The following is a 15513-nucleotide window of genomic DNA, read 5'->3' on the forward strand; positions in this document are numbered from 1 at the left end:
TGCTCAGCTTCCCCTTTCTGGTTACCACTCGCCCCAGTCTCTGTCTGATGCTCAGTGTCCATCACACTGAACTTAAATGGAAATAAAAATCTGCCAGAGCATAAAACAGTAGCGTTCACGGCGAGAGACCCTTTCTCCTTCTCCTTCAGGACATTCCTGACCGCCAAGCACTGGTGTGACCCTCAGCCCTGGGGTCCTGGTTGAGCCCAGAACCACGTGCCAGGGCCCAGCCCTCCCCAGAACACAGACAGACGTTCAGTGGGCATGGGCAGAGCAGCTGCTGCCCGGGCACGCCCCGTGGGGCGTTCCTAGGGACCTGGGAGTCCAAGTGTGGATTGAGGGAGGGGAAGGAGGAGACGAGCATGGAAGCCTGAGTACTGGCGGCAGGGGGCTGCTGGGGACAGAAGGACAGGCGAGGCAGGAGAGTCCCTCCAGAGCACAGGCAGGGTCTGCTTTCAGCTCTGCTCCTGCGTCTGCCTCCTGGTGAGCGTCTGCATGGACAGGGCTGGGGGCTGGACACTTGGTCCACTCCAGGGCAGACTTCTGGACGTGCTGGGGACCTGCGCCTCTCAGACTTTCATCTGTGTGTGAGGGACCAGCATGCCCTGCAGACCCTCCCTAACCCTCCCTCAGCCTCTGCCCTCAGCCCTCAGGCCACCCAGTCAGTCTGATGACGATGGTGTCAGGCAAACACTGGGAGATCCCATGCTGGGAGTCAGGCTGCACTCCCCTCTCTCAGGGACTCACTCCTCCAAAAACCTGGAGCACAGCATTCCCCAAATTTTCCAGAGGGACCCAAAATTACATGCTGGCTTGAGGAGACAAACAGCCCTTCCCCCTGCCCTGCACTTTTGCCTCCAAGGAGATCCAGCAGCCTTGCCACCTACCATGGCAGACTAAGCCACGCCAGGCCTGTTTGACTCTCCCTGATGATCTTACCAACCAGTTGTTACCGCTGCCCGGAATGTTCATCTCTGACTCCCAGATGAACTCCTACTCATACTCCAATGCCCAACTTTCCCAGACTGCTGCAAGCAGATTCAGTTCCCCCACGTCTGGGCTCCCACAGCATCCTGGACCGGCTTCTACCATACCATAATTGTGCATTTGCTTTTCCCCACAGACTGGAAACTTCTTGAGGCAGGGGCTAGGTCCTCCTCACCTCTGTATCCACCAGGCTGGAAGACCAGCGAATGTTTGCTGAACAAATTAATTTTGTTTCCCTTTAACGAGCTCATTAGGGCTCTATCTTCCTTGTAATTAGGAAGCAGGAAGGTTCCTTTTTTCCTGTAGCAATCCACCTTTGGGGGATGATGTCAGAATCTCAGCCTTTATAAACAGAAGGCAATCAAATTAGATTCCTAGGGCACAAGGTTGCATTTTAAAGAAATAAAACATGCATGCTCGAGGAGGTGAGTTTAAACAAGACACTTGTATAGTAAAAGCTTCACATTAGACATACATCTTTATACAGTGTATCACAGAATTTTAACTTTACTGTAAAGCCTTTGAAGCAGCAGGTCGCTGGTACTAAGCTGCAGTGATACAGCCTTGAGGAGGAAGGGGAAGGAGGGGTGGAGCGTTCCCACCCGGTGCCAGAGAAGGCCTGAGAGTGGGCCTCTGTGGAGTTCTGGAAGGTGCTCCCACACCTCAGGCCGTGGACTGTGCTGGGTCCCTCTGCACAACCTTTACCCTTTTGGTCTTTGCTGGTGACTGATTCCGGAAGCGTGTGCTGGCTGACGACTGATTCAGGCAGCACCCTTCCCGGGCATCCACGGCCGGGTCCAGCCATGTCCTGGGTCTGTGGCAGCAGACTGTAGGCCTGGCTGCTTGTCTCTCCTGGGTCCTCAGCCAAGTGGCATCAGCCACCTCCCCAGGAGTGTCTAGGAGAGCAGCCAGACCTTGGTGTTCAAAGCGTAAAGAAGGGGCTCTACCTGCACCTGCGGTGGAAGCCAAGCACCTGCCGAGGGCTTCTGCTGTGGATGTGGAGGCCCTGGCCGGAAACTAGGCTGGGACCCCCTCCTGCTCATGGTCTGGCCACTGTGGGGACTGGTCCATAGCTGCCCCGGGGCGGGGTGGGGGAGACACACAGCCCAGCCTTCCTGAAGACTTGGGGCCTTTGCCACAACTTTCCTGGACAAAGGTTGCTCCGTGAGCCTAGTCTTTCTCCAGGAAAGCAGGTGAGCATTTGCCAGATGCCTCTGTGCCCCTTCCACCTCACAAAGACTCTTTTCTCTCAGAGGATGCCATCTTGCTTTGGGGGGCTGCCAGCGAGGCCCTCGACAATTCTGCGCCCAAGGACGGAGCTGCTCAAGTGGTCGGTGCATTATGGTCAATAATGAAGCCAGCGAGGAAGAGAAAGAAAGAAAAAAAAGCAGTTCAGTTGGCTCTGGGCAACGAGGCCCGTTAGTGGCTGGAGGTTGTGTTCTACAGCAAAATGCTGAGGGCGAGGTATTGTGTGGCAGTGAGCTTTTTCCTTTCCTCAAAGAAACCCAGCTCAATTTTGTTCCCCCTGTTAATTGGCAGCAGATGAAAAAAAGAGAAAGCCAAAACAAAAACCGAACTAACACCAGTAGCCTGAATGTGTGTGTTCCTGAAAGGGAAAAGCTCTTTCAATTGTTACATGTCCAAGAAAACACGAATACACACTGACAGAGGAAACGGTCACAATTAGAGGAAGAAGAGGGAGAGGTTCATAAAATTAAGGAAAAGAATTCCTTTCAGCAGTTCCCATCCTGTAAGCTGGCTCCTCTGCAGACCCCAACCCCTAAGGGGAGCTGGAGGGTCCCTGGGTCTCCCAGGGAAACTTCAGGAAGATGAAGGGGCAAAGGCAAAGAGGGCCAAGCAGCCCAGCCTCTACTCAGACCACAGGTTTCTCTTTCCTGAGAAACGTGCTCTGGAAAATTGTCTGCAGAGAAGGATCCCGTGGCTGAATCTGAACTGGCTTGTCGTTGAAGGGGGTTATGGGCTCTCACCCCAACCCTGGCCCTCTGGCCAGCCTCTCTTGGCGCCTCTGTCTGGACAAAGTGCCAGCTCCTCACTAATTTTCACATTTGCCAAAAAGGAAAGCATTGCCTTGAAGGCTGTTTTGGAAAATGCACAACAGGGAAAGGGTCAGGATTGGTTTCTTCAAGGACTAGACACAGGTTACAGCCAACAGGGTGGACAGGTCAGCTGGGGGCGACGTGTCTGCCTCCCAGGCAGGAAGGGCTGGGGGCCTCCTGGACCCCTAAACAAGGACCTGGGAGTCTGAGCTGGCATTAAAGACTGGTCACCAAAGACACGCCATTGATGGCTCTGGCCAGAAACTGGGGCGATCCACGGCAGCTACCTCAAGGGGTGTGCCTTTTTAGCCCCGCCCCGCCCTGCCCCAAGCTGACAGGTGACTTTGGCAAGTCCTTTTCCTCCTCTGGGCTTCCGTCTCGCATCTGAAGCGAGCTTCCATGATCTCTCAGGCCCCGGCAGATGGTCCAGATCTGTTGCTGATGTCCAGCTCAGTCCCAGGTGCTCTTCCCATGTGCACCGGGGACAACATTCACCAAACTTCCAGCCTGTTCAGACCAGCTGGACAGGCAGGTTGACACGTGCATCCTGAAGGCTCCGGAAACCTCAGAGCTGGACTCCTCACACATCATTCAGCAGATGGAAGCCGTACCTTTCATGCTGCTGGGTGTGATCATTCTGTTTCTTCAACTGCATTTAACCATAGTATGGCCGGGTGTATGAGAAAGGAAGGGGAACTGAGAAACAGGCCACTTCCCAGCCTTTTTAGGTCTGCCCTGAATGTGCGGGAAGAGCCCCTGCTCCTGCTGAGAACAGGGACGAGGCTGAGGCAGTATGCATGTGTTTATCTGCACAGAGACAATGTGGACAGCCCAGAGGGAACCCTGTCACCGAGAGGCCAGGATTCTGCTTTCCTCCAGGTGCAGAGTAAAAAGAGCATGGGCTGTGGAGCCTGTCAGTGTGAGCTCAAGAACCTGTTCCGCTATGAGCTGTGTGACCGAGGGAAAATCACTTTCCCTCTCTGAGCCCCCTTTTCCCGCATGATATATTGTCTCCTGGGGTGGCAATGACCAGATCATAGGCAGGAAGGCCTTCACTGCCAGGTGCTGTGCGCCTGGGGAGTGGTTACAGACTTACTGATGGCAGGTGGGCAAGCCTGGTTGGTGGGTCACCATTTGTGTCTACTGCTGGGGTCTGAGCACAGTGCCTGCTTGCACCTTCCTGCAGGCTGCCTCACCGACAGCAAAGAAAACCTCACGGCCAAATGGTGCTCCTCCAGTCCTGCGCCAACCCCTGCCTCAGCCCTGTTCCCAGAGCAGCTCGCTCTGGTGCCCGGAACCTGCTGAGGGCCTGGGCTGGGGCACAGTGTCCCACCCCTCCTGGCCTGGCAAACCACACCTGCCAGAGAAGACATACCCTCCTCTGGGAATGAAATTGGTAGGTCAGTAATGCTCCCGCGCAGGGACCCTCTGTTGTACATAAGAAAAAAAGGGATAAGAATATATATTAAATGACTTTTATTTACACACCCTATTCATAAATAATTGAATCCTTTTTTTGGATCGCACAATGATTCCTTGGAGATCTACTGATTACACTGAGTGACTAAAAGTAGATTATGGGTTTATTCACGTCTGTGTGTGACCGTGTCCTCTCACTTCTGTGCTCACACTTACACAGACACTCCCCCATCCCCAAGAGGGAAAGCAGGACCCCTGGGGCCTCTTCTGACCCTGTGCTGGGCTCCTGGCTCTCAAAGCACCAGTGAGGCCCCAGTGGGAAACTCTGCCCCACACACAGGTGTGCTTCGTGACAGCTGGAGAACAAAGAGACACAACCCAGGGAGCTCCCGCCCCTCGGAGCTGCTCTGCCTTTGTTCATCCTGGAAGGCATCTCTTTGGATTTGCAAATATTTTAATTCACAGAAACTCAAGGAGGGGGTGGGAGTGGGGGCTGGGTGGCGTGTTGGCTGTCTGTCTTTATCCAGGCCTCCTTCAACCCCCATAAGTGGCAACAGCATTCTAGAGACATGCAGTGGTATGCTAGTACCATACACATGACACAAACTGAACACAGCCAGCTGCAGGGGCCGGAGATGGTCGGTTGGGCTTCTGGCTCCTCCAAGTCTCGAGCTGGCTCACAGCAGGTGGGGCCGGCCTGCTCACAGGGTCCGCACAGCCACGGGGTAGAGGAGGGACAAGTGCTCGGCCCCTTTGATGGGCAGCTTTCTGGTGGTGTAGTAGTGGATGACTTCCGGGACGCTGTCAAACGGGGGGCTGTTCTGACCCAGTATGTATTTGTCTTTGGTTTTGGCCAGTTTCATGTGCATAAAACCCTGGTTGCTCCTGTGAACAAAACACAGAGGTTATTAAGATCTGCAGGATGGCAGAGGCCAGGGCTGCCATGCTGCTGGGACCAGGGTATGGGGTGGAGGCACTTTCTGAGAGCCTCACAATTTTGCTTTGAGCAAGGCTGTGTCATATGCATCCCCCCTGGAGGACTATCCTCCCTCAGTAGGCAGAGGGCAAATCCCTGGTAATGTGCAAGAATTCCATGGCTGCAGCTACCAGACAGAGGGTCCCTTGGGCCTGAAACTGCTGCCAGTTACCCCTCTCCATTCCAGGATCTGCTGAAATGCAGCTGTGCCCAAGGGCTCCACAAAATCCAGCATCAGGTCAGGAACCAGCACCAACCACTTAGCTTCTGGGGGCTTCCTCAGGAAACAAACATCAACAACAAACCTCGACCCCTCTTCCTATTACTGGTGGAGACACCTGCTTAAGCCTTGCCTGGCAGGTGCAAAGATGTTGTGAGGCACAACACCCTTACAAGTGGGGAGGACAGGAGCCATTACCTAAACATTACAGATGAGGAAACAGAGTGGCAGAGATGGCAAGCTGTCTTCCCAAAACCTTCCACAATATGGAACTGTCACTAGAAAGGGGCTACCTACCCAGGGACTACATTTCCCAACCTCCCTGGCAGTCGGAGTCATGTGACCAGTTTTAGCCAATGGAATGTGGGCAGGGGGGTGTGCTCTAGCCCCCCTCTCTCCCTGCTGTGCTCCCTCCCTCTGCTCAGTAAACTCAGCCTCATTGTCCAAGGCCCAGCCAAGGTTTCCCTCTGCCAGGAAGTCTTCCAGGACTCCTTCCCTCCCCTGACTGTGCCGAGGGCATTCACGCTTCCCTCAGGATCTGCCTTCCTTAACTGTAATTACCTGTCTCTGAGAGCTGCAGAGAGCGGGGCCCGACCTCTGTACCCACTGTGCCCAGCTTCGGGCCTGGCTGGGCAAAGGCTGCCCGAAGTATCTGCTGAAGGAAGGGCAGTCAGAGCCACACGGACTCACTTGCCCCTCTATCAGCTGGCCTTTGCCAGGCCACCCCTTCCCTGCCCGCTCTGCAACAAGCCTGTTCTGAGCTCGAGCTCCTTCCGTTTCAGCCACTCCCACAGGGCACTGGAGGGGCTTACAGCTTACACACATCTCCCACTCAGGACTGGGCTCCCCAAGCCTCTGACTCGCTCTATTAATACGTTAATTTCAACTTCAGGACCATTTCCAGATGCTTAATGAAGTACAGGTACTGAGCAATACATGTGCTCATAATAATGTATTAAGAGATGTCAACCTCAGTTTAAAGGAAATTGTTCAGAGAGCAATTATGTTTCGAGAGAGAATAATTCCTGTTAAGAATTGAAGTTTAAATCAAGGTTTTTTAAGGCTCTAATTACAGAGCCTGTGGCAAGTTCTGCTCCTCAGTGAAGGGTCGTTTCATTGGAGAATTGCCTCGACACATCCGAGAAGCAGGAGGCACAGACACTTGGGCTGTTAGAAAGGAAACGGTGTGTGTACTAAATGAAAAATTTAAAACCCCATTTGAGCAAAGACTCATCAATCTACGTGGAAGAGATCACACGGCTGCATCAGCTTGGAAGGGAAGTAACTGCTTAAATGAAGCAGTGAAATTGTGTGGTTAAGGAGACAGGAAGAGTTAAAACCTTTGCACTCGGCACTGCCTGGAGAAGGGGTGTGCACCGGAGTCGGTGGGAGCTGCAGGTGGGAGTGGCAGCTCAGGCAGGTGGACATGTGACCTGGGCATGTCATTCCACTCAGTGTGAGGTGAACGGGGAGATGTTTTGGGGTGCTAGGCTTTGTGATCCTCGCTGTTCTGTGACTGGGTGTGACGTGTGAGATGTGGAAGACGGGATCACAGCAGCTATCTGGGAGCCGGTGCTGACAGGTGAACCCCTGCTGGCTTCCTAGTGTGCAGCTTGGGGGCCAGGGGAGCAGATTTAATTTTTAAGGTGTCAAGGTAAGTTACTGATGGGGTAAGGTAACATTTTCACACTGCTCTCTTCCTTTCAAAACATCCAGCAAGGGAAGTGAGCAGTGATGGCGATGGCTACGTCAGAGGCAGAGGGGTAAGCTGAAGCTCCTCCACCCCGGGCTGTGGGCTCCAACGGCCACCAGGAATTAGAAATCAACATGCTGATGTCTTTACTTCGGCTGCCGACAGGCATGGGCAAGGTGGGACAGCTGCCGGGGGAGAGGAGCCCAGATGCCTCCCTGAAATACCTCCCGACTTGGGTCGTGCTATCTGTTCCTCCAGCACACACCTGCGTAAGCCCCTGGCCAGGCTGCGCCAAGGGGGCAGGCAGGCCACAAAGCTCGAGACCAAGGCAGCACTGGGACCAGAGCTAGGGCCCGTGAACCTCCAGCCTGTGGCCTGACCATTCACAGGCAGAGGAAGAGGCTCATGAGCTGACCCTTATGTTGAGGACACCACTGCAGGGAGGGCCCTTGCCCCTGGGGCTGAGCACTGCACCACCACTATCTGGACCTCAGGCCATCCCAGAGCCTTGCTGAGCTTCTGACCCTGTGGCCACTGGATTGCGGGGAGGTTGACTGGATGGCCTCTGAGGGCTCCGAGCCCTGAGGTCCTGGATTCGTGGAGTTGGTGTGTATAAGCACACTGTGCTGCCAACCCCTGAGGGCGTCCTGCAGGAAGGAGCTTGGGGCAGCCCCACACCCTCAGCCTCCTTCTACTCCCTAGTCCTGCAGCCGCTGGGGCACCTGACAGGCCAGTATTTCCAGGGCACTTCTTGTGAGCTAGGCTGAGCTGGGCACTGAGGCTCCGCCAGGGGAAGTGACTGGCCCAAGGCCACACAGCACTCCGCAGCAGTGCTGGATCCCCTGCCTGGTGGCCTTTCCCAGAGTTGGTGCTGCTAACCTCAGTGCTTTCCAGATGCGGGAAAGGGCCCCACCTGGCCGTCAACACCCCCTGGCAGCGCAGGCGGGTGGCAGTGAGAGCCGGCAGCCCTGGAACAAGAGAACCCTTGGCTCTGAGCCTCTGTCCCCACAGCACCCACCTCGCAGGGCCACTGGCAGGTCAAGGAGGTAACAGAGGCCAAGTGTGGACACACGGGGCTGTCCCGGGGATCGGGAACTGGCTCCTGACTGGTGGAGCCCCTGGCCAGTGACCCCATCACACAGAGTTCATGGGTTCCAAGAGGAGAGTGCGCTTTCTTTTCAAGCTTATCTGCCAGTGCTTGACCAATGCAAAGGTCAGGGAAAGCTAAGTACCGGTATACCCTGATTGACTACAAGGTACCCATGAGCCAGGTTCCACTCAATAACAGCTGAAGATTTAAAAACAGCTGCCAGGGTTGGCTTTAACGAGTCCTGGCTGCAGAGGAAGGGGGAAAAACAAGTTTCCATGGAGAGCAGAGGGGTGCACTGGACAACTTCTATCTGGCATGCACAAGGATGTTATCTGTACGTAAGTTTTGGACTCAGAAACTGGGGATCACTTCCTCTACCCCGCTGGGGGTGCCTTGGGGGAAACTGAGGTCTGAGAGGGGTAGCCTGGCCCAGGACACAGGGCGGGGTGGGCCAGTCTGGGCTTTGCCTTCTCCCACCCCTCTCAGAGACAGACGGAGCTGCTGTAGCCCCTGCACCACCGTCGCTTCTGCTGCCCACGGCGGCCTGGCTCCTGCCCGACCAGCTTCTGCGTCACCCGGCTCCTGTGAGGAGGCACCCTGATCTCCAGAGGGTGACCTGTCTAATGAGATGCATAAGGCACGGAGGGATGGGGGCTGCTGGGGCTGTCATGGCGTGCAGATAGCTCATTATCATCACAAAAAGCACCTCCTCATCACTAGGATTATCCAACGTGCCCGCGTGCCCGGCCTAATAACAGGCCCCGCCTTGCCCCATAATCACGGGCTTTAATAAACCGTCACTCAGCCCCACAGCTGCCGGCCGCAGAGCGCGGCGCGAGGCCTCACCTCTTGCTTTTAGACCTAATTGCTTGATGCATATTTCATGAAGAATCCAGGGTAATAGCTATGTTAAATCGCTTCTTTTCATGATAAAATGACTTAAAAATACTTGCATATGATATTTATGCAGGAGAAGGTAAGGAAATTGCCCTTTGGGACAAGCGTGTAGGACCCCATTAGGGGAATCCACACCCGCAGGGGATTTCTGGTTCACCACAGCTTGAAAGCTAGTTGGGGAGATGCTCTCTTCACCATGATGCCCCCAGAAGGCTGTTCCTTAGCTCAAGAGCCCTCCATGGCTCCCTACTGCCAAGAAAGAATTAACGATACACGGCACAGAAGCTCAAGGAGGGTGTGTCCTGTCCCACTGGACAAGGTGCGGCCAGAATTAACCTATTTGTCTGTTTGATTCCAAAACCTACACAGAGAGGGGGGTCGCTCTGGATGGCCTCATGCGTCCTCCAAAAGGGAGAACTACACAGTGGCAAGGTCGTGGACACCTGGGGGCAGGCAAAACGGGCAGCTCAGCTCACAGCCCCACCCTGCGGTTGGCAATGCTGCCTCTGAAAGCAGACAGCTTTGCGACCCAGAATGCCTGCCCCAACTCCCACTGTCTTCTCCCTGACCTCCGGGAGATGGGGTGTTTTGCTGGGTATCTATCTATAGAGACACACTCCCCTCACACTGTGAGCAAGGGGCAGCCACTGCAGAAACCCTGGGGAGCCCTGGCCATGCTGCTGGAGAGAAATAACCAGACCCCAAGTGATCGGGGTCTTCCAGGGAAGGGGCGCATCACCGGCAGCTCCTGAGGAGCTGCACAAAGGCCTGAGGCTACTGAATCCAAGAGGGAGGGACAGGCATGGCGTTTGGGGGCTCAGGAGGGATCCTTTGGAGCCGAAGTGAATCAGGGGATGCTTTCATAGGGAGGAGCTGTTGTTTCAGATTCATAAGTCTCAGCTTTGGCAGCACTTTAGACTTGCCTGGGGACACTTTTTTTAAAGTGCCCTGGCTCTCGCTCCATCCCAGAACAGTTACGCTAGGGTCTTTGGGTGGGGCCAGGAAGCTGTATTTTTTCACCTGTACCTTCTGAAAGCTCCCCGGGTGTGCAAGGACTGAGAACCAGTTATCAGACCCCAAAGCACGGACACTGAACCCACTGTTTCATTGTACTCAAAACAAAAACGAAAAAGGTTTTTGGTCCCAGATATCACTCCCCCCTCACCAACAGTCCCTACTTGTGGTCAGCCGACAGTGTGTGACACTGCCCCTTGAGTGGCTCCAGTGTCAGCAAAGCCCCCGTGGGAGATTCAGTGTCCAGGCTGGGGCTAGTTCGGCAGAAGGGAGGAGCCCTAAGGCAGAACAGTGGCATCACCTGTATTCAGCCTGGGGTCCTGACATCAAGAGGGCACAGAAGTCATTTGTCTTCCACAATTTCTGGCCCCCCACTCAACGCCCAGAAGCCCAAAGTGCCAACCATCAAGGCACGAGGAGCTTGCACTTGGACGGCAAGTGTGGAGACAGGCCCGACTCGTCCCCACCCCAGAGTCGTCTTCACGAGTGGCCCCGGCCCCCTCCCCAGAGGTCAGGGGGCAGAATTAAAGGCTGTTAGCAAGAATCTAGGGGAAAAAAACCACACATACAGGCAAAAACCCCAAACTGCCCTTGGAGGGGCCCAGCCCAGGGCAGTACGGACTCCTCTCCAGGCTCTCTGCGGCTTGGCCTCCTGGCAGGGTGGGTGCCAGGTGATTTGAGACGCACAGTGTCCCTAAGTGAGCCTACCATGTGTCCACACTGCTGGGGGCATTAGGTACATTCTCACAGCAACCCCAAGAGATCTGTCTGCAGATACCTCCCCAAGTTGCAAGATGCGACTCCACAGCAGCTTTCACAGCAAACGTTTAAACTGTTCAAGTCTGTGTCCTGATTACTCACCCAGAGCCCAAGCAGATCCCACCTGCAGAGATGGGTCAATGTCTGGTGTGGCCAGGAAGGTCTTAAATGCTCCCTCAGTCCACAACTGGGCCAACCTGTGGCTTCAAAAGATATGCAGGACACCCACTGCACCCATGAGAAAACCAAGGGCTGGAGGGAGAAACAACTTGCCCAGAGTCCCAGCACAAGGATACCAGGGTTCTCCAAGCCAGGAGACCAGGAGCTGAGTCCTCCAAGCTGGGGCTGTGGGCTCCCCACCTGTGCAATGCAAGGGTGGGCACTGAAGCCCCCTCAGACCAAGATACTCCAGGAGTCAAAGGGCTCACAAGGCCACATGACCACCCTCCAAACACCTGCATCTCACCCACTACCTTCTGGAACAGCCTTTATCATGACAAGCCAAAAACATGTACACCAAGTTATTGCAAACAAATGCCTAAGTGTAAATGCTGCTGAGCCAAACGACTTGATTTACAACCAAATAATAAGACTTTCAATAAATGCATCAGCAGCAAATAGTCTTCCTGAGATGCCTGGGCATTTCTCAAGCTCTAAGTTTGAGGTCTGGTATATAGGCTTTCTCCAGGGAGAATGAGAGTTGGCAGATTCCTCTCCTAGTGAACATGCAGAGGCGTAAGGCTTGTTTTGTGTAGACAGGTCAAACAAACCCATTGTAGGCAATTTTCTCAGGAGAAAAGTAACAAAGTATCAAACAAAGTTTTTAATGATCAGGGCTGACAGCAAATGGAGTGAGTCCCCCATCACCGGAGGTGTGTAAGTGGAGGGTAACGGTGCTTGTGGGGTCAGGCTGGATGACTTTTGCAGTCCTTGCCAGCTGGTGTTCCCATCAGCCCTCAGGCCTGGTCAACTGGACAAAAAACCTGCAAAGGGAGGGGTGCAGGCAGAGGCGGTGGTGGGGGCTGATGCTGGAGATGCTGTCAGAGCTTCAGGAGAGGAAAGACGATCTAGGAGTTTTTGCCTCTAATTGAAGACCTTTCTAGGATCACAAAGGCCCATGTGTTTGGGCCAGTTGGGGCCAGCAGTGTTGGGTGGAACGAGACCAAGACTGAAGTTGCATGCCTACTTCAAATTCTGGCCCCACTGATGCCATTTACTGGGCAATCCCATCTCCGCAGGCCTCAGCGTCCCTGGCTGAAAAGGTGGAGGGGGTCCCTCCAGCAGTGATGTTCCCAAGGCAGTGAGGGACTTCCCAGGGTGGGTGGGGACCATCCCAGTACCAGCCAGGAGGAACAAGCACAGAGAAAGGCAGACACACAGTGCTGGCCATGGTGGATGCCCGGCTTGGGGACAGCACAATGACCAAAGCAGGCTCCCAGCTCCCACAGGCCAAGGGTGATCTCTTCTCCAGAGGGCAAACACTCTCCTTAGAGCAGAGAGGGGATTTTGCCCCTTCACCAGGGGGCGCTATGGAGACACAAGTGCTACCGGCATCTAGTGGGAAGATGCCAGGGATGCTGCTAAACTTCCTACAAGGCACAGAACGGTCCCCCACAAAAAGAATCACCCGGCCCCAAAACGCCAATAGTGCTGCGGTCTGAGCCACACGACTTACTAGCCTCCCATGTCTCGGATTCTTCCTCTACGATGTGGCGACTACAGAGCCTACCCTCCCAGCTGCCATAAGGAGTAAATGAGAACCTCCACATCTGAATAAGGTCATCCCACTCCTTATTCATGGGATTAACACACAATTCAGACCATGCCAAATGGTCAGCTCCAAAGCCCTGGACTGTTCCCAAGGACCACCCCCACCCCACCCGCAGACCGGGGCGGACAGGGGGCGTCTGAGGGATGCTCCAGAACGGAGACCACGCAGGTGCTGGGCCAAGGCGGCCTCGGGGTAAGCACCAGTCACTGAGGAGAGGGCTTTGGGGGCACGGTGCCGCCACAGCAGAGGGGAGCTGGAAGCCCAGGGTCAACTTGGTGAGGCTGGAAGTGAGGCAGGGGAGGCTGCCGGGCAGGCCAGGCAGGACAGCTCTGCCAGGACAGGCCAAGGAGCGCTGCCTGGGTGCAGGGTGGGAACAACCCAGGACAGAGGCCACCTCGACCTGGGTGGGACCCACTCCACCACTTCCGGGCTGTGCCCCTCTCTGGGCCTCAGTTTCCTCATCTGCTTCCCTATGGGGGTTGTCCGGAGGTCTGAACTGGACAGCGGCTGTACAAGTCTTGGTACAGGGCTGAGGTGGCACTGAAACATGCAGGGTGTCACCCGAGGCCTGGTGGGCTGGATAAAAAGCCTCACCCCTTGGCAGCCCCCTCAAATAAGCATGGAATGACACAAGGGGCTGGGGTCTGATTTCCACTCAGAATGCACTTTTTTTTAAATGAAGAGGAACAGAAAATGCAGGACTCAGGACTTGAGGTTCTGGCAAGGGCTTTGCATCCACCCACACCACGGGAGCCTCCTTACAAACAGCTGCTTTCCTGGTGGGACCTGACCCCACCCCTACCGGGCCAAGCACTCAGCATATGTCCCCATGGGCCCAGCCCGTCATGCGTGAGCACACTGGTATCCCAGAAGCCAGGGATCGCCAGGTGGCCCCTGGCGGCAGGACCCCCTCCTCCAGTTGGGTAGCCCACCTGCCCGGAATGGGGGCCTGGGTTCTGGCCGCGGCCCCGCCACTGGGATCAGTCTCCCTAACCATCAAGCGGTATTTCATGACAGTCTTGAAAGCATGTTGTCAAGCACAAAAATCAATATGAAACAGAACAGGAACAATGAGGTTTTTCTGCTAAAAAAAAACAACAACACTGGTCCCAGATGATCTGTGGCATTTATTAAGTGCCCACTGTGTGCACTGCTGATTTCAACATTTCTAAGGGAGACTGGAAGCCAACCAGAGGCTTTCGGTATCATTTGGTCCCCATCCCTCCACCCCCATGTTACAGATGAGGACACTGAGGCCCAGGGAGAGGCAGAGGTTTACTCCCAACCCGCAGTGACCCAGGGACCGGAATGGCCCCACATCCCCAGAGACGGTGCATGCTCTGAGATGGTAGTGATGGGGGTGTGGAGACAAGGGAAGGGGAAGTGCCAGGAGGGGGCGAGCAGTAGCTTGTGGCTGAGTAACACTGTGTGCCAGTCCTCCCAGCCCAGTTGGGCCTCCTGCACTACCTGGCTGAGGGAGCCGCCAGCACAGCAACGAAGAGACTCACTGCCCACAAAGCACCTGATACAACTACAGATTTACTTCCAAAAAAAATGTACAGTAAAGGAAAATCCAGAGGGGCCTTTGAAAACTGCAAGTGAAAACAGATTCACCTGCTCGGCTGTCCCTGCATCTAACCTGAGGGTGGTTTCCTTCTCCCTGGAAATTCAAAGGCACATGATTGACTGCAAGGCACTCAGACACCCTGGTCCAGGGCCTTTTATAGATCATACGAATGGCAGTGGTTACGAAAACTCCAACAGTCCTCGTGGATCTGGGCTCTCCAAGCATCTGCATTTGGGAAATGGGGAGTACGGTGGTTTGAAGCTGTTATATACCCCAGAAAAGGCCATGTTCTTTAAATCCACTCCTGTGGGTGCAGACCTGTTGTGCGTGAGACCTTTTCATTAAGTTATTTAAATTGAGATGTGACCCACCCCATTCAAGGCGGAACTTAATCCTCTTACTGGAGCCCTTTATAAGTGGATAAAGGACACACAGAGAAGCCCCAGAGATGAAATTGAGCAAAGCTTATAGAGAAAAGCCCCAAAGAAGTTAAGAGGATCCCCAGAAGCTCAGAGAGGAAGCCACTGGAACCAGAAGCTGAAAGCAACCAAACCCAGGAGAGAACGACCTGCAGATGCCAGCCATGTGCCTTCCCATGTGACAGAGGTGTCCCAGATGCCAGCAGCCTGTCTGCAGAAAAGGTATTGTCCTATTGATGCCTTAATTTGGACATTTTCATGGCCTTAGAACTGTAAATTTGTAAGCTAATAAACCCCCATTGTAAAAGCCAACCCATTTCTGGTACATTGCATTTTGGCAGCTTTAGCAAACCAAAACAGGGAGTAATTTACAGTGTTCCCTTACAGTGTTCCCCAAAGTCCACTGGAAGCAAGTGAAAACAGCTCTGAACTGGATATCAGTCACCTGGATCCCAGCCCTGGCTCCAGGTGTGGCTTAGGCCTCAGTTTCCCCATCTATACCATGGGGGAGCAGGTAGTTGTGCCCACTTCTAAACCTTTACTGAAATCTTGGCACATAGGAGAAACCCACAGAACCTGATGAGGAATGAATGAATGTTCAGATATTAAAGAAAAGAACCCACTTTAATTACAGACACCCCAGA

General features: G+C 54.3%; 1 protein-coding gene across 1 annotated transcript in view; it reads right to left on the reverse strand.

The window, feature by feature from the left end:
* Nucleotides 1-4505: 4505 nt before the first annotated feature.
* SHB (SH2 domain containing adaptor protein B) overlaps nucleotides 4506-15513 on the reverse strand; it is a 126526-nt gene continuing 115518 nt past the window's right edge. The window contains 1 exon segment of the mRNA XM_037851260.1: nucleotides 4506-5348. Within this exon segment, the coding sequence (XP_037707188.1) occupies nucleotides 5165-5348 (184 nt within the window). The 3' untranslated portion in view covers nucleotides 4506-5164.

The sequence above is a fragment of the Choloepus didactylus genome, chromosome 10 (assembly GCF_015220235.1).
Source record: "Choloepus didactylus isolate mChoDid1 chromosome 10, mChoDid1.pri, whole genome shotgun sequence".
Classification (NCBI taxonomy): Eukaryota; Metazoa; Chordata; class Mammalia; order Pilosa; family Megalonychidae; genus Choloepus; species Choloepus didactylus.